General features: G+C 38.2%; 1 protein-coding gene across 4 annotated transcripts in view; it reads right to left on the bottom strand.

Moving 5' to 3' along the window:
* Nucleotides 1-18,786, bottom strand: part of ITGB6 (integrin subunit beta 6) — a 49,568-nt gene that overhangs the window by 7,350 nt on the left and 23,432 nt on the right. For all 4 annotated transcript variants that reach the window (XM_050340141.1, XM_050340140.1, XM_050340139.1 and 1 more), the window contains 7 exons: nt 18,466-18,561; nt 13,111-13,200; nt 8,494-8,628; nt 7,887-8,304; nt 7,220-7,442; nt 4,718-4,815; nt 189-308 (listed from right to left, as the gene is read on the bottom strand). In XM_050340141.1, coding sequence (XP_050196098.1) covers nt 189-308; nt 4,718-4,815; nt 7,220-7,442; nt 7,887-8,304; nt 8,494-8,628; nt 13,111-13,200; nt 18,466-18,561 — 1,180 coding nt within the window. The remainder of the gene's footprint in view (nt 1-188; nt 309-4,717; nt 4,816-7,219; nt 7,443-7,886; nt 8,305-8,493; nt 8,629-13,110; nt 13,201-18,465; nt 18,562-18,786) is intronic.

Here is an 18,786-nt window from a genome sequence, read left to right as displayed (position 1 = left end):
AGTATTTATTTTACCACTGCATTAAATAAGTACTTGAGGATGTCCTCATGCTCTTTTGGCTGGGCAGAGAAGAGCTACAAACACAAGGAGGTGCTGTGCTGCTTAAAAGAGCTCAGCTTCTAAATTGCTCACCCTGTCTGTGGTTTTAAATCAGATTTCACATAGAAAAAGCAATATTCACTGCTTACCTTTCTGTTTTATGCTATGAATGACTGTCCTTCCCTGTTCATCCACAGCCAGTAGAAATGTGGTTATACATTCATTTTCCCCCTGCAAAGAGCAGGAAATGGATTTATCCTCTGAATAATCTGCAGAGGGAAGGAAAGAAGTCATTCATCAGATCAAATTAAATTTAACATTTAATAACAAGGGAGACTGCTGGCATCATGTTTGTCATAGCCTCATCTGTGCATGGTAAAGAGTGGGAGATAAAAGCAGTAGTACTCTCAGGATTTCCACTAAATTTGATGGCTTTTCTACCAATCCCAATTTTGTTTAGTTTCTGATTTTTCACTTATATTTCTGAAGAACTGATCTTGATGTTGTCAATCTGCACTGACCATCTAGTGAATCCTATTAGTGTGCCGTGAATTTCAATGAATTGGAAGTGCCTCCAAGATGCTTAACTGCCATCTGTCTAGGAAATGTAGTAGTCCCAAATTACAGGACAAAGTAAAGAGTAGAACCAAGTATGTTCCTTTGGCTTACAGCTACTCCTGCCATCTCTAGATCACGTGTCAGAAGTAGATACACATACATCAAACAGCAGTGAATGCTGTTAGAAGGGCTGCCATTCATTTATTCCACAATAGCCCCCTCAAAGGTCAGTGTGTGTCCAGTACTGTCACAAGAGTAAATAGAGATTAATAACAGAAAACTGCAGTTCTGGGATTTTTGTAATGTGATTCCAGGGGAAGCAAATAAAGTGACCAGAGATGACAGTCTGCCCTTGTTTATTTGTCTCTCCACTTACTGTCAATCAGCACAAAAGCTTAATCCACTTTTTTCCTTCCAGATTATTCCTAACTGGGGAGCTTTTCTGCTGGGAAAAAAATCATTAAAAGAGGACAGGGAGACAGTAGGAAGCTGGCTTTTAGGGACAATATAAAGCAAAGAAGACAATCAAAAATTGCCATAATTTTGAGTGCAACCATAATAAAATATTTTACAGAGCAAAAATATCTTATAACTGTGTGCAATAATGGATTATAAAGAAACCTATGGTACATAAAGAAATAAGTTCTTGCTCTATTTCTTCTTCATATTACTTATTATCCTAAGGTTTGGTCTTATAGAAAACACAATTAAACACCATAGAAAATATGACAGTATTGACTACCCTAGTCCCTTTCTCTGCTTGTTTTAAAAAGAGAATCACATCTGGTTGGATTTTAATGGAAACACGCTCTTGATTTGCAATTCTTGTATTTAACCTATTGCCTGTCCTTGATGGCAGAGCAATGTATTATCTAGCAAGGTGACAGGCAGCCAAGACTTGCTGATTTAACAAGATTTGGTTTTGTTAGAAGGGCCACAAACTGCAGACTGATGGCTGTCATTGCCGGGTCACAGTTCCAGTAACACTGTCACAAGTTGTGCAATATTTGTACTTTCCCAACTCCTTTAAGCAAGCAGATTCAAAAAAATAAAAAAAAGTACTTGTTAGCTATTCTGAAGACAGAGAAAAATTTGTAAGCATATTCCAAATATCATCCAGAAGGCAGTAACTGCACATGTATTAGATATTTTTAAATAGTAATTTTTAATTTAATGTCATAATATGAAACCAAGGGAAACAGAAGTATGATTATGTGCAATGATGTAGAAATGAAAGCAAAGATGCCTGTTCAAGCTATTCAGAACCTATCTTACAGTTAATATTTTTGTTTCTCTGATGTTATTTTTAGGATGAAGGATCACTAAGAGATTATATTGCATATATTATTTGCAGTTCATCAGGACAAAAATTTGCCTAGGTAGGTAAATTCCTGTAATTTACATCTGTGCAATTTTCTGCATTCTGCAGTGAATCATCATACTCTTCTCACTTCTGCCTGCAGCCTAATTCTATTAATTTCAATTGTATTTTAAATCACTGGAGTCACACTGGAGGAGAAATTGAGTAACGGTGGCAAGAGGGAGACTCAAAGCATGAAAGACTCCTAACAGAAACTAATATAAAAGATTCAACAAAAAAAATTGACTGCAAATTTAAATGTCATTATGCCCTTTCTTGTTTGCCTTTTGCTCAACAAAATGCTTTTTTCGAACAGAGTTCATCTCATTTTGAGTCGCAACAGAGCAGCGCTGATATAGAGGTTTATTCAGGTTCCAGTATCCACTTTGCTGCTGCACCTGGAATTTGTGAGGTGTCAGAACTATGGGGGAGGAAAAACTCAGTTTCTCCAAAGAAAGTGTAACTGTCCTTGCTGGGTTTTTGGCAGGAACAGCCTGGTGCCCTGTGGCTGGGGTGGTGGCAGGAACCACCTTTTAGGAATAGTGGTTCCTCTTGAGTAGCGAGGGCTCCTCTTGCACCCATCTGGCAAAGGAAGGATTAGCCTAAATTAAATGTTCAAGTACTAAAAGTGGATGAAAATAAATGTTTAAAAGTGATGCCCTCTGTGGAGATAAGCCCAGCAAATGTGAAGCCATCAGCACCTCCAAAGCTGCTGGGCATCCCATTCCCTGATGGAGCCTTAAGGGGAATGGCTGACCCATTGTGTTGTGGGGAGCAGGAAGAGAAACCCCTGGCAACCTCAGAACTAAAGCAGAGGAGGTGAAAGTCACGACTCAGAGCCTAAAATGGGCATTCCCAGGAAACAGGAAAATGTAAAGCCTACCCTTTTTTCCTTGCTTCACACTTCCACTCACTGTATTCCAACATACACATGCAAGAGAGAAATGAAATTAAGTGCTACTGTTTTACTTAAACTAAAGCTATTGCTTTTTTCCCCCCTAAAAGCCTTGAAACATTAAAGAAACTGAAACATAAACAAGAAAGAAGTAGACTACCATATGAAGTTGCTCAATCCTCTGTCTTAAATATTATGTGGTGTGCTAGTTATTGCATTTTCAAATCGTTGGGTTTTGTTTAAGTCATAGTGTTTATTCTATGATTATTTTTTAATTCGTATTTTGCAGGTTATTTTTTTCCTATCAGGACTTCCTAATGAGGCTACCTCCATGCCAAAACAAATCCTTGGAGGTATTACACAAGCTTTTAACATGAAACACAGTTTGCAACAGCTTCATCTTTTTTTTTTTTTTTTTTAGAGGTCCAGATGGGAACAGTTATCCAGTCTTCACTACAGTACTTACTGTAACTGCTGCAAATAAATTTTAAACCTAAAGAAGTAGCTGACAGTCCCAATCAGGGAAGCATAGGACATGAAAAAAAGAAATAAGCAGGAATAGGAGATGTTATTGTCATGCTCATATAACAGTGACCTCTGTGTTTGTGAACAGAGACATATAAATTGCTATTTCTGCTCTTGATCAGTATTCATTATATTTGAAAATAGAATGTTTTATATATTCCTAGCTACAAATATGTGCCATCTGACAACAGCAACCTGCAAACCTTACAGAGATACAATAAAAGTGTTTATATGTTTTTTAAGCCCGTAAAGATATTTTTATATTTATAAACAAATACTGATGTTTAGAAAGGCAAAGCACGATAATAATTTTGATAAAAAATACAAAATTGGAATTAATTGTCCTTACAAGGGCAATATTTGTGACATTTGAACTCTGTATTGTGGAGTATTGTCATTAAAAACAAAAGGTGTAGCTTTCCTGGAAATACGTACATCAGTGATGACATTTCTGCATGCACAGCTCTGGATAGCCTTCCAACAGCTTGCAGACACAAACCTTAGACATGCACAGAGGATTCTGCAATATCATCCTTATTCTTACATTTGTCTTATTTAATGGTTATGGTACATATGTGATGTGGATATAACACACCTATGTCCTGCCTCACTTAACAATTGCATGTGCCACAGGCTTGGGACTAGAATTGCCATTAGAATAAATACAGACTACCTGTTGAACAGGCAAGTGTCTTCCCTGCAGGAAACTAAAATATGCACTCTTTCATTTAAAGGTTTGTTACTGTTCTTTTTGATCTTGGTGCTTTTTGGGTTTCTTTTTCTGATATATTATCTCGCTCAAGATTAATTACTGTTCCAGAAACTTCTGTTGATGGAGGGCAGCTTTGAATTAAAGTGAATAACTGGAAGATGTACTTAGCCTTTTAGAATACGAGAAATGTCTTTGCCACAGGTTAAAGGGCTGTGTCTAGTCACCAGCTTTAATCATGGGTCTGCCTAAGGACTTGAGTCAGGTTTTATTTGTATGGTAGAAGAAGCCCCATTGGAACTCATGGTACAGGAGTAACTTAAACTCAAGGACTTTCATCAATCATTGATTTGGAGGGAGTGGTATTTATTAAATTCTATACTTTTCTGCATAAAGTTCTTAGAAAATAGGCATGACTCAATATGTTAATTAACCTGGAAGGGTAACACCAGCCCTGTTCTGCATTTCCTACTTGGCTCAGAAGAACCATAGACAGACAGTAATTGCCTTATGAGCCATAAAATAATTCCACAGCAGAAAAACAAGGCTACTTTCAAATATAAAATTACTGGAAGTGGAACCTACCACTAAGCACACACACACACAAGAAAGGAGGACTGAGTATACCAACCCTTTGCGATGCTGACAGTTGCATCGACCAATTTGCATTTTTCACTGCAATCTCCCAGTGACTTGTCATCGGAAGCCAAGTGACATTCCACACAGCTCCTGTGGAAAATAATTCAGCAGCTCATCAATCTCTGCCTGTCACAAAGCAACAAGACAAAAGCCAGTATGTGTGCATCTGCATTTTAAAAGGAAGCTAAATAAAAGGTCTCCTGCTATGGATACAGTAGTTCTCAGGAATATGATAGGTACTGCCACCAAAAAAAATCCCAACAAAACCAAGCAAAAAAAACCCCACCTGAATAAAGGTATTGTGGATAAGCTCTGTCTTGTCCTCTATTCTCTCCCAGTTTATTAGCTACCAGACAGAACCCCAGGCAACATTATTCATGGAGGTCTATCAAAGACATGTGGTTAGTCACACACAATACTCATTTTTAAAAATTTCAAAAATAAATGTCCTGAACATTAAATATTCTTACACAAAATACCAGGTGAAGAAATTCCTATCAGATGAGCGATATCTGAAACTGACTTCAAAGAGATCAAGTTGTGGCACCTGGTATAAGCCTACCTTTGTTGAAAGTCTGTTGAATAATGTATTAAAACACTTTTCAGGTGTCTCAATAGTTGTCTCTTGAATGTGAGACTCTGAGAAGCCATCTGAAGAACTGACTGCATAAGGGAAGGGAAGGAAGGGAGGGGAAGGGAAGGCAAGTCAAGGCAAGGCAAGGCAAGGAAAGGGGAAAGGAAGGAGGAATGGGAAGGGGAGGAGGAAGAGGAAGGGAAGGAGGAAGGGGGAAGGGGTAAGGGAAGGAGGAAGGGGAAGGGAAACTTTGCAGCAAAACATCCCCAAAAAACCGTGGCTGTCCTGTTGCATTGAGTTACATATATCCATGGGAAGAATATGCTGAGGGTGCTGAGTTTATCTTCAGAGGATGCAGATGACCTTATCACTTGCTCTGTAGATGGTGAATAGTAAAGGGAGCAGGTAATGGGATAGCCTCTATCTCATGGAGACAAACTCAGTGTTGCTGGTTTTGTCGTATTTGCCATGTTTCTTTTAAAACACACTCTCTTTCTCAGCTGCCTAGCCATTGATCTCCAGCCCCTCTGAACTGGTCTTTCAGCTCTCTTGGTTACCCTACCCAGGTATTCCCAAAGTTCTCTCTCTCCTGGCTCTTTGTTCCCTGCGTTTCAGCATGGGAGGACACTGAAGTAGAGAGAAAAGACCTAACATTGCATACAATATACATGTTTAAGCAGGATAATGTAATGCCTATCATGTAACTTTATATTTCTTACTCTCTGCCAAATTGGGCAGGGCAAAGCAGCAGCTCCGTCCTTCATGTTTAGAGCAGTTGCATGCAGAAGTGCTCTTTACTTACAGCTTTGAACATACTGAGAGGCTTACTTTTGTGGGTCAAATTTAGCACTAACAGAAACAGATTGATGATTTAATCAGATGCCATGGAATAGCTTTTCACTTAGATACAGTGTAGACTGCAATGACAGGTATGAAAATGCAATGGTGGGGAGCTGGTATGGAAGAGAAATGGGCCTCAACTCTAAATAAGGAGACAGAACATCATCATGAAACATCCAACTGAAACTGCTCAGCACTCAGAAAGCAAAGCTAGGGTCATTAATAACGTGTTCTGTGAAGCCTAATTCAACTTCTAGCTTAAATTTCTACTGAAGACTACCCAGTTTGAACTGTAGCCCTGCAAGAACTCATTTAATACAAGCATGAGCAATGATGTACTTAGAGTGGTCAGCTTCACAACTCGAGTATTTTTGGTTGATTTTCATGTTATGCACCATAGCATTCACCTCGCATCACAGCAGGAAAGTTACATAAATTTTGTATGCTCAGTGGAGAGAAGACATTTAACCATTTACAATCAATTTATCACCAACTTACACATGACATACAGCTACCCACTGATTAATCCCCAGACTATTACCTAGTTTATCATACTTGTGCCTTTTTAATTCAGCCAAGCTTAACTGAATTTGGACTATGAATTTGCAGATGTGTAAAGCTTGAGTGGACAACACTACCTTATTCATTCATATGCATGAGAATGGTAATACAAATGCCAATTTTTTCTGCAAGTCCTCATTTCTGCTGTAGCAGCTATGCTGGGACATTTTTATTCTGTACTATGGACTGAAAGGAGGTTTGTCTGTTTTTATCTGATGTCGTATAAGGTCACCATTCTGATTATTTGTACAGCCAGGGACAGCAGTGGAACTGTGAAGTTTTACCTGTGCTGCTTGAAGGTGATTTAATTGTTTTCCATAAAGTCCTTTTGTATTAGAGTAGTGATCAGGAATGGTTGAAATATGAATTATGACTATCCCTCTCAAAGGGCAAAGAAGCTCTTGGGTTCTGGTCTGTAAATACAATTTACAGACACAGCAGTAAACATACTCCTGAGGCAGCATAGGAAATAGATACGTGCATGATACAAACATCAGAGATGTAAAACCAGCACATTACCATCTCGAACTGCAAGGGTCACCGCAGAGAGGGCATTTTTCACATGTTTGGCCTGAAGCCCCTGGATGAGTGCAAGCACACGTCCCACAGATGCATTCTCCTCTGCCACTGCACAGTGTCCCATCCTCAGCAATGCAGGCACTGGTGTCAGTTGTGCAATTACAGTATTCCCCAGTCCATCCACTGTGGCACTTGCATTCCCCACAGTCACAATCACCATTGCCTGGAAAAACATTTATTGTACTTCAGATCAGTCTCTTAATAAGAATCTGAATTATGACCTTTAAAATCATTCTCCTTAATAGAAAATATTTTCCCCTCTCTAACCTTTCTTCCAAACATCTTTCTTTCTCTCCCAGCATTTTCAGTTTTAAGCCAGAGGATCAAATTTTTGTTTGGAGTGCAGCTCCATTCTCTTTACTAGTCCTCCACACAGATCTTGTCTCCTGACAGTGCACAACCTAACAGGTAAATACTTCTGATTTATAATGGTATAGCCCAGGAAAAAACTGTTTTAAGCCTAAAGACCATTCAGAAATATTACACTTTATACAGAATTGGTTGCAACTGAATATATGATGAAAATACAAATTCACAATCTCGCAGATAAGGGTGAGTCAATAAAGCTCTATATGCAGACACTAAAAACAGCACCAAGGGACCATACCTCCACACTGAAGCCCTCTGTGCCTCCCGCACGAGAAGTTGTCGCACTCGCAGTGAGGCCCGTACACCTTTCCGTATGGGGACGGGTGGCACACGCACTGCCCGCAGTAGCAGTCGCCTCTCCCGCTGCAGGAGCTCTGACCAGCTGAGCCCTTACAGGAACTGGTGCCCAGGGAGCTCTCGTCGCACTCGCAGTGCGGCCCCACATAGCCCGGGCTGCAGACGCACACCCCGCACTCGAACGATCCTTTCCCTTGGTTGCATTTTGGGCTGTTCATCTCGGCCTTTGCTTGACAGTTACAGCTGCATAGGGGATGTATTTCCATTTCCAGCATGTCACTGAGCCCCACAGGCTTTATCATGAGATGTCTTCTGTTTTTTTCACAAGAAGGGAGACTTACAGTCACATTGAAAGAGACCTGGAAGAGAGAATAGGGGCTGTTAGGAGTTGGAGCACAGGGAGTTCTGCAGGGTACTCAAGACAGAGCAACAGATACTGCCTGCTTTTTGGTAACTTTCTTGGAGGAAGATTATTTAACAAAATCTCTCTGCCTTGGTGTCCTAAATTCTCTGGCTTGATGTCTTTTGAGAATTTGTTCTGTACTTACTGTGTCTCCCACTTTCACACGAGAGCATTTTCTCTGATGTGGAAAAATGGTCCCATTGTTACAGATGGCCGTGAAGGAGAGACTGAGCCCTTCTGTCTCTCCAAGGATCTCCAACTCCACCTCAGACCTCAGCTCCTTCAAGGAAAAAAAGTGAGATAAATGGAGTGATAACACTGCCAAGCTCTGCCAGTGTTCTGCATCTGAGTAATGTGGACTGTAACTTATCCCAGTTAACACAAAAGTAAACCTGTGTTTTGCCACTTTGTTTACAGACCTCTGTATTGCAAGAAAAATGGGGAACAAGCAAAACAAAGCAAATGCCAATAGACCTGGCTTTCAGTGGAAAGCAATGGTGGTATCAGTTTAATATCCGCTATCACAGGACTTATTTCCTGCCCTTGCAGGAGAACAAATTCAATGTTCTATTAAATCATCTTTCATGACTCTGCTGACTGATACAGGTTTTCCTTTAGGTCTGATCTTACTGAGGTGAGGATTTGTGTCCCCGATTGCATTGCTAGCTCTGGGCTTTTCCTGATTAGCCAGCCTGTGTCAATATTGTTCCCTCCCTTCCTTTCTTCTCCCGATGGAAATTCCTGCTTCATGAGCTGTATGTGCTATTTCAAGCTATGTTCAACAACATTCCCATTTCTTAAATCAATTTGTTAAGTCAAACTTTCATTTCGTAATTCACAAACTTTCTTCCTGAACTTGCTCATACTAGGGTTTTATATTTTAAGTCTTTAAAATATTTTACAGCAACTTTGCTTACACAATCTTAATCCAAAGCCTATCACAGACCATGGGGAAATTCCCTATGATTTCATTGGCCTGTGGACCCAGTAAATGGAAATTTTTCAAAAGTACCTCAGCAACTGCTGAATAAACATCTCATTGACTTGACTTTGTGCTCATGAGAGCCTAATTACTTACAAAATACCCCCTGCCCTTCAATCAGAGCATGAGGAGCTTGCTGACCTTACTTCAGTGAGTCATTCTACTAAAAGTATCAGGATGACTCATTGGAATAAAGGTCTGGTGGGGTAAATCAAAGTAAGAGTAGAATAGGCATAAACCTGCATAGACAACAACTCCCTGTCCTTTGTACATGTCCTGGATTCCCCAAAAATTTGTAAAACTCTGCCCTAGGCATCAGGTTGGTAATGTTGGTAGGTTTAGATATGTCCAAATTTCCCTTTACATTTTTTTTAGAGATAGGCACTTAAGTTGCTATTGAAACAACACAGAGAATCATAGATAATAATTTGTTTGCAATAGGTGGTCTCTCATGAAAGGACCAAACATAGTAAACATCTAGATAAAACTGTAAGTGTTGGTATGTGCTAATGTTACAGGAAATATCACCAATAGTCCCTCCTCCACCATCTGCAAAACTACAAGGCTCAAACAAACAAATCTGAATTTTTTGTATCTTAATATCTGTGAGCACTTCTAATGATGTTTTAAATTTACTGAGCTGCCTGACTATAGTTTGAGGACAGATAGCAGACAGTTTAGTGAGCTTCAAGCCATTCACAGAGAAACATTTATGGTTCAAATAATTTTCTGAATGAAAGAACACATGAAGCAGTGTTACATACTTGTGCCTTTGTGTTACCTGTCTTTTCTAATATATTATTTCTTTGGTGTCATTTTCTTACAGATGAAAGGATCAAACACTGGGGAAAAAAAAACAACAAGTGGAATTTTTCTGAAATTTAAAAATCTTGGAATGGCTTCAATCAAACGGCCTGCTATCTGTCAGAATGCATTTTAGCCTATAGCTTTGCAATACAAAGTTATGTGGAATTCAATGCTAAACAAAACAGACAGAAACATGCTTACAGAAGAAAACGAATCATACTTGGAAAGAACATGAGAACTCCTTGTAACAAATATTTTGACAGCTCAGACTTTCTTAACTTTCTTACTTCCTCTCTGAAGCTTCTAGATGGCAACACATGCTGAATGGCATTGTCAAACCTTGTGTTTGCACAGCAAGCAAATACTCAAAAACACTTTAAAAGTGTTAAAAGATTTAATCTAAGTCTACCCTGAGGGACAAAGAGTTATTTATTCCTTTTTTGTGAGTAAAGAAGCAGAGATACAGGACATTGAATTACATTGCTGAGAGTATCATGAAAAGTGTCCGACAAAAGTGGCATTAGATCTTCAGGTTTGCATGTGATTTTTAACTGTATGTCTACCTTCACTTCCCCATTCACGGTAAAAAACCCAAAATCAGGTATCTTCACTTACATCAAATAAGGTGGTTTTTGTGTTTCCTGCTTGGAAGATTTTCAGTCTTGAAGCAATAGGATTTTTAATCTTTAAAGTTATGTGTAATAAGATGGACTTGAGGAAAATTTTGAGTGTGACATGTTGCTACCTGTACACATTTTACATCTTGACATGTATGTGGGATTTTAAGAACCTATGTGCTGCCCTGGTGCACTGTCTGGACACGCTGTACCTGGATGACGATACGACGAGTTATGGCCCAAAGGCAGAAGCACCCTTTCTGCCATCACCTCCCTGCTACTCCTAGAGTGGAGCAATCACAGAGCTCAGAGCTCCCTCCAAACCATGTCCACGGGATGGGTGAAAACAGGATCAGCTGAAACAGCTCAGGAGCTGCATCGTGATCTCCACTGACAGCTCTGGGAGCTGGTCATCTCAAAGCACGCAGCAGCTAAAAAGCCAACAATGTCCTAAGTATATGAGCAAGGAGGCTGAGAACAAGACAGAGGGCATAATTTTGTCTTTATATAAGCATCAGTGTGCCCTCTATTGTGCATTGCAAGCTCTTGTGGTCTCCACATGTGAGAAAACACTTTTTAGAGTCAGGGAGCATAAAGATACTGTCAGATAAAGTCACCAAGGGCATGGAGGAGCCAAGGAGACACTTAAAAGGCTGGGATTGTCCAGTTTGAGACTGAACACTTGAGAAGACTGGACAGTGGGTGGCAGATGCTTTAGTCTTAAAATATTATGAAATCATGAAGACATAAAGATAAGGTGAATGCAAAGCTGTAACACCAGAACTAAAGTGGACTTCGTGAAATGGATTAGGGAGTAGGTTAAGATAGGAATAAGAAAAATGTATCTTGACACAGTGTGACTGAAGCCCTTTGTGCCATAGAAGGCGACAGAAGCTGAAAAATCAGCAGGTTCAAAAATGAGAGTAGGAAAAAAAAAGTCATGGACAATAGGAACATAAGCAGATGCGAAGAGGAATAGGCAAGGATGCACTCATTAGCAATGTTCCAGTGAAGCACCTTTCTGCACTTGATGTTACAGCACCAGCACCTGGGACATTTTTTTGTGTGTTTTTGTGTTACTTACTGGACAACAAAATGATATTTTGGCTGTTAAATGTAGGAACCTCTGCCTATATGTTAGAGTGCCATCCTGGAGAAATCCTGATAGGAACCAGATGGGACTTAACAGCAGGTTGGAATCCATTAGTGAAATCCTGTTGTCACTCAAAGTTCAGCAATGGCTTTCCCCAGGTAAAAATTCCCTCAGTTGTATTTATTACAATTTGTAAACTCCTAAGACTAGCCCTGTAGCTCTTTCCTTATATAATTTTCCATAGAATGGAGAACCTTCTGGTACTTTGTATTTTATTTAAAAAATCCTATCTCATCAATTGTATTACTTTCATAAGAGTTATAAGAGTCATAAGAATCTGGTTTTTTCCTATGACCAAGTCCAAAATAATTTTGGCATAGTGATGATTATCTCATTCAGGTGATAGAATAAAAAGCAGAGAAAAAAGTAAGGAAAGAAGTAGAAGCTATTTGCAAAGAGTTGTTTGTCATTGCAGACAACTGGTAGAGCAGGTTTTTAAAAAAATGGGCTGAGACGGAAGAGAGAAATCTGTTGTATATCAGCATATATATAAATTAATATATCTGAGTAAAGAGCTGTACAACTGTCTAAGAACATTCCCCTGACAGAAGAGAAACAGGCACCCAGAATGCATTTTACAAACAAAGCTCTGAAGAGCAGCGCTGTGTTTATGTTTCTGACATCGTTACAGTATTTCTTTGTATTACCTAAACAAACCCATTCAAGTCTTGATATTATCTAAACAAATCCATATTGGCTTCTGTGTTCCCCTTTTTAAAAACCTCAGAACAGCCTCACAGGGGCAGCACCAATTTGCTAAAGCAGAGAAGAGCACTAAGCATGGGATAGCGCTTTTTCCCCAGATATTCCCTCAAGGCAATTGTATGTCTGCTCTGGGCAGCTACCAATGGGGGGGGAGTTGAGTGCCTGTCCAGGTGCAGAATTGGGAGACCTGAATATTAAAGAAGGCTTAGAAGTAGGTGTGAAATAAAGGACTATGATGAAGGCAAGACAGATGAGACACTGATTTAAATTCAGCATCCCAGCAGAACCAAGGCATGACAGATGGTTATAGGAATTTTGTTTCTGTGTTTCCTCAATCCTCGGAGTGAACACAACCTTTCCTGTGAAGGTCATCACCTAGCACTAAAAAATGATGTAATCAGTGCATAAGAAGAATCAAAGACACTTGTTTTTACCAAATTGCAAGGCAGTTTTGAACACGGAAACATGAAGGAAAAGACTGCATTATAACCATCTTACCTGATATGCAGCAATGATCAACTGGAGAATATTTCCAGAATCCTTCTGTAGTCGTCCAACAGTAGCTCCAGGAATAAGTTTTGCATAGTTCTGAAAACAAAAAAAAATTAATTTAAAGCACAAAAAACCCCTAGGTGACAAGGAGTTAACATCTAAAAAATCCAAATCAAAACAAAAACCCCAAACCCAAAAACCCTCCACATTACCCTCACAACAAAACCAAATACATTGAAGTCAGTGATATTTTCAAGGATCCTTGCAGCTCCGTTACACATATCCTAATGAAAAAGTCCTATGGAGAAGAGCTAGTTTCACTGAAAATTCATTGGACATGTATTATGAATCACCTCTATAAGTTTGATTCTATAGTATTCTTTGAGCTCTAATTTTTCAAATTTAGAAGGAGGATATGTTCTGTCAACTGTTTTGTTTTTCTCTAATAAAAATATCCAGAAACAGACTCATCTCCTCTACTGTTACTGCACGATTCAAGAGTCTTGAACTCTACACTCAGCAACAACAGTCACTTTTTTTGTCCTTGCATATGTATCTTAGTGGTCTTTGGCTACGAAGGATTATATGTTAAATTTATATTAATATTGTAGTACCTACTTCGCAATTTATTTTGATGATAAGCTTTCTTTTCATTTTGCATTAAATTGCATTGTGCCACTAGCAGGACACCTAGCAGCTAGATTTTAAATACGCTGAATTAAAATTTATCTTGCCTTATTGTTAGTGACATGAACTTCTCTTGCTTATACCCATGACTTTGGAAAACAATGTATTCATCATTAAAAAAAATGCATTGTAGCATTAATTTTCTTTTGCATGATATCAATGCTGTTATTCTAAATAAAAAAAAATCCAGAGAACTATTAATAAACATGGATAATTTGATACTCTTATATCCTTCTTATACTTCATATCTCCAAGAGCCCTGTGATTACTTTATATATTATATGTGGAATAGTTATCATTCACTGGATTTCTAAAGTGCTATTGTTAATCAGTGGGATTAACTACATTTTAAGTTACAGCTGGTGACTTCTCATTCCTGACTCCTCCTGTGATTAGTGCCCTCTCAAGGATTCCTGGAATATTGAAACTGCATTTTGTACACATGGACCTTTTGTGAGAAAAGATGATAAATCTGGAATTTAAAATATAACCCTCTTTAATCTGTGGTATGCAAAACAAACAGCAGGGATATACTGCTCTGAAGACTTTGTTTGATCTTTCCTCTTTGAACAAAAATTTTCTGCATGGTGATACCAGGATGACGTTTCAAGCCCAGGCTAAGCACGTATCTCCAGTGCATTGGTTAAGCCCTACCTTTTAACAAATATTTCCATTTAACCATGAACAAGGTGAGGCAGATTGATGCTTTTGGGGTGCTACTATTGTAAAACATCAAAAGGATGTAATGGAATTTACTCTTTTGGCATATATTCATTAAGAGGTGAAGTGCATTTTATAAAGATACTCTAATTTATGTTAAGGAATTTGGACAATTATATATTTGACTCACTGGGGTCGTGTCTAACTTTTAGCTTGGTAAATGAAAGAAGGATTTTCATCACAAATAGAGTGTCATGATAAAAATATAAAAATAATTTAAAATTCTGTTAAAGTGTGGAGACTAGAGTATTTTTAGTTAAATTTTCAGCAATGCAATGGAGCCTGAAATTCCAATTTTCAAGCCGCATTCTTCTGTGATATAAATAGAAATAATTAATCCAAAAAAAGATTAATTTCTGTTTTGAGAGAAGTGATCTTTAGTCAGGATTAGGGAGAGAGTCTTTCCCTTATATAGGTTTGAATAAATTTTTAAAGAATTCTGCTTGAAAACAAATTATGTCAACAATAATAGCAACTACTTCATGAAAGTTTAAAGACTGCTGTTTTCTTTTATGCTAAAATAGGATTTGTCAAAATATAACTATTTTTGCAATAATCACAGATGCTTTTTGAGTGAATGGTTTCTATAGGATAAAAACATCCTCTCCTGCTTTGGTAAGACTCATCTGAGACTAATGATGCTAAAAGTTAGACATACATGAATATATTTTAAAAGATAATTTTAAAAAAATTTCCTTTTAATAAATCATCTCAAATTATCTGGGCTCAGTGTAAGGAATTTTCTCTCCTTTCTTGAATTTAATTTTGAGTGGCTGTAAAAATGTTTCCACATGACTGCTTCTTGTGCACAGAAGTTCCTGTGCTTGGGGAGAGCATCAGACCTAAATGATCTCTCGCAGTTGCTGTACAGAAACTGTTTGGATGCGTGGAAAGATCAAAACTAACACCAGATCTCTTACAAGCATATGTATTCTGTGCTTGTGCCACCCATAATAATTGTGTGTTAGATAATTATACACGTACATGTAAGTGGGTATACACGTACATGTAAGTGGGTAAACTGAAAATTCAGTTGAAGAGGATCAACAATATTACATGACTGAATTATTTTGGGCTAAATTGTTGGGGATTATACAGGGCTAGAAATATAAAACCTATATTTGATAGTCTGAACACTGCACTTAAAGAGGTGCTTTCTAAGTCCTCATTTTAGTGTATGTTTGTCCCTAAGAACTGAATCATAAATAGCAATGGTCAGTATTGGCATCTGATATAATTAGATGCTGAGTTCAAGTAGATTTGTGATATTTGGGGAGAGGCTTTCCACCTCCAAGAATAATTGGAAAGGTTTTCAGAGGGAGGCTGCAGAATCTCCGTTGCTGAAGCTTTTAAAAAGTGAAACACCAAGACAAGCGTGGTTTAATGGTGGTTTATGGTCCTCTACTACATCTTCCAGGCTACCCGAGCAGTAGCCTTACCACAAGAATAACTCATCTTGCTCTTAAGTGTGGATACTGATTATTTACATTTATATTACAAAATTTGCATCACACAGATGAAAACATGGCACTATTGCCCTGTTTGCACATCCTACACAGTATATTTCACTGTGGAAAAACTGCACTGTGACATTTATATATGATTTTTGTATTTGCTTTGACTGCTTTTCCACATCACCTATAGGACAAAAAGCAGACCATAACTGCTATAGCTATCCAAAGAAGTGAAGGAAAGCAGTACTAAAGATGATAGCAGCAGATAGAATATATTCAGTGGGATTATATACCTTACAAGATAGAAGATAGTTGTACTTTCTTTTTTCTGACAAAGAAATTAATGAGAATAAACCATTCCCTAATTGGGTTAACCAGGACTTGCATTTTTTGTAGCTATAAGCCTTCTTTAGTGTTACCAGTGAAGAAAGGGTGCCCCTCGGTAACTTTGATACTGATATAAGACACAGGGATACTGGTATAGAAACACCCTGATAAGAATGCTGTTGGCCATCTCTGAGGGTGACCACCAGCAATTTCCAAGGGAAAATACAATGCCATCAGTAAAATAAAAGTTTCTTTGGATAGAATAAGTTTCTTTAAATCAAAGAGATATTTACAAACTACCTTTCTAGTACTGCCCTTATTTATGCAGCACCTATTAAAATCAGGGAAAATATTTTGCTTGTTATTGACTGGGTCCCTATTAATAAATTGTTGAGCAATAATAAAATCTAGTAAATGTTTTTTTAATGTAAAAATATTATTTAAACTATGCAACGACTATAGAATTCCACTGCATTTGTAGATTGAATTCTACTGTTACCGATCTAAATTTTCATGATCCAGCTCAGTATTTAATACACTCTTTAAACAGGCCAAGCTGTCAGTGCTTCAAGATGCAGTGTTTTCTCCCTTGTCAAGGCTGTAACCTGAGAATCAGTTTATGAAAGATGTGACTTTTGTCAATTTTGTAAAACAGCTGGAGCGTTACTTTTACTCCAAACAACTCTACCACTGGAATCAGTTGCAGAAGTACTGGGGGAGTCTTCCCTGGGTTACAGAGAGGACAGAAATTGAAAACCATCATACTGGTGAGTGCCTCAAGGATGCATCTGCTCTCTCTTCTCCCCTACACTTTCTTTCCTTTTTTCCATGTGGTAATCACACCAGAGGAGCACCTCTCTCCTCATTACTGTACTCTTGTTTTTAACGAGGAATGTTTTGCAAAGGTTTTTCCTTTGGAAAGCCAAGCTTATTGTATCAGCAGGATCAGCCTTATTGACTCCCTCTCAACCAACCTGAATAAATTTGGAGGAACAATTTCTCTCTGCTTGTCCCCTTTCACACAGCAGCAGTATGTGGCCAGGCAGCCAAGTTTAGGCTGCAAAAACCTTTATTATCCACACTGAACTCATATCTAGAATTTCTTTTAGCATGTGAAAATTTCTTTCCTGGAGCAGGACTGGACAGAAAAAGAAATAAGAATTGCCAATACCCATCATATTTTATCTTAAAGGGTTTTTGCTCACATTCACTGTAAGAACAGTGAAGCAGTTGTTGGTAGCTTTGCCTCAGCTCACAGCTGGAACATCCAGTGGGTCAAAAGTAGCACAGGGCTGCAGGAGGGCTTGTAACAGTGGAAGCTGAAAACAGATGCCTGAACAGATGGCTGATGGAGTTGCAGGTATGAATGATATTTGACTTATTAAAAATATGGTATGGATTTTGTGTATCTGTAACCACTGCTCCTCTGCTCTCCCCTCTCTCCTGGCTCCCATTTTCCATGACATGACTTCACAGAGCAGGAAATTTACTTCACTGAAGAGGATTCTGCTAGTCCTAATGCCCCAAATTCCTGTAATTAAATGTTTTCCTTCACTACTCATGAGGACCAATACATAAGGAAAGAGGACTTTGTCCATCATCATCTTCACTTTTCATCTTGATGCTAGTTTCCTACTAGTCTCACAGGAAAGCATCAAAGAAATAAAACAAAAATGGAAAAAAACCCAACCAACCAACCAACCAACCAAAACACGCAAAAAACCCCAAAACAAAAAACCAAGAAACCAAAAACCAAAAAAAAACCCAAACAAAGCAAGATCTGAGTTGAGCATGAAAACAACTGCATGTTTCAGATTGTGTTCTTGTCTTATAAAAGGCTCAACTGTCCTCTAGCCTTATAAAATACAGAAGACTAATCCCAATGATTACACTGAAGTTTAGCAGTGCTTAGTTTGACAATCCTTGACTTAAAAGATTAGTGTGATTCAACTTGAAATCCAATTTAAAAGTTACTTAAGAATGTCAAAATCAATACATGAAGAAGCACTTCTTAAGCAGAAGAGCTTTCCTCCAATATATGATTTCCTAGTTATTTTTAATACATAAATATCTTGCAGAATTCAATCCTTAGTACTAGCATTACTGTATCAGCTGTGCAAAAGGGTGAACTTTAAAACAAATACTGGCAAACTGAACATTTTAATTTGCTCACCTCATATGTGTGAACTTGCTCATTTGTTACAGCAAAAATTAATAGAACATTGTTTTGCACAAGTTTGTCAATTAATTGTCCAATTGTGGGATACTCCTGCAAACAAACAGAAGAGAGGCACATCAGTCTGTTTCTCATGTGCTTCTAGTTACTAACTGTCTCTCCTGTGTGAAACACACATTCAAGTGATCATAATTAACACTGTTCAAGTGATCATAATTAACACTGTGTTCTCTGTGTAGTACAAACTTTAACTAGGAATACATGTATACAAAATAAAAGATCGTGTATAGAATTTCTTCACATTGTTTTTAAGGAAAC

Source organism: Myiozetetes cayanensis, unplaced genomic scaffold, assembly GCF_022539395.1.
Source record: "Myiozetetes cayanensis isolate MyiCay16 unplaced genomic scaffold, myiCay2020 scf9, whole genome shotgun sequence".
NCBI lineage: Eukaryota > Metazoa > Chordata > Aves > Passeriformes > Tyrannidae > Myiozetetes > Myiozetetes cayanensis.
This window is presented reverse-complemented; position numbering and strand designations above follow the sequence as displayed.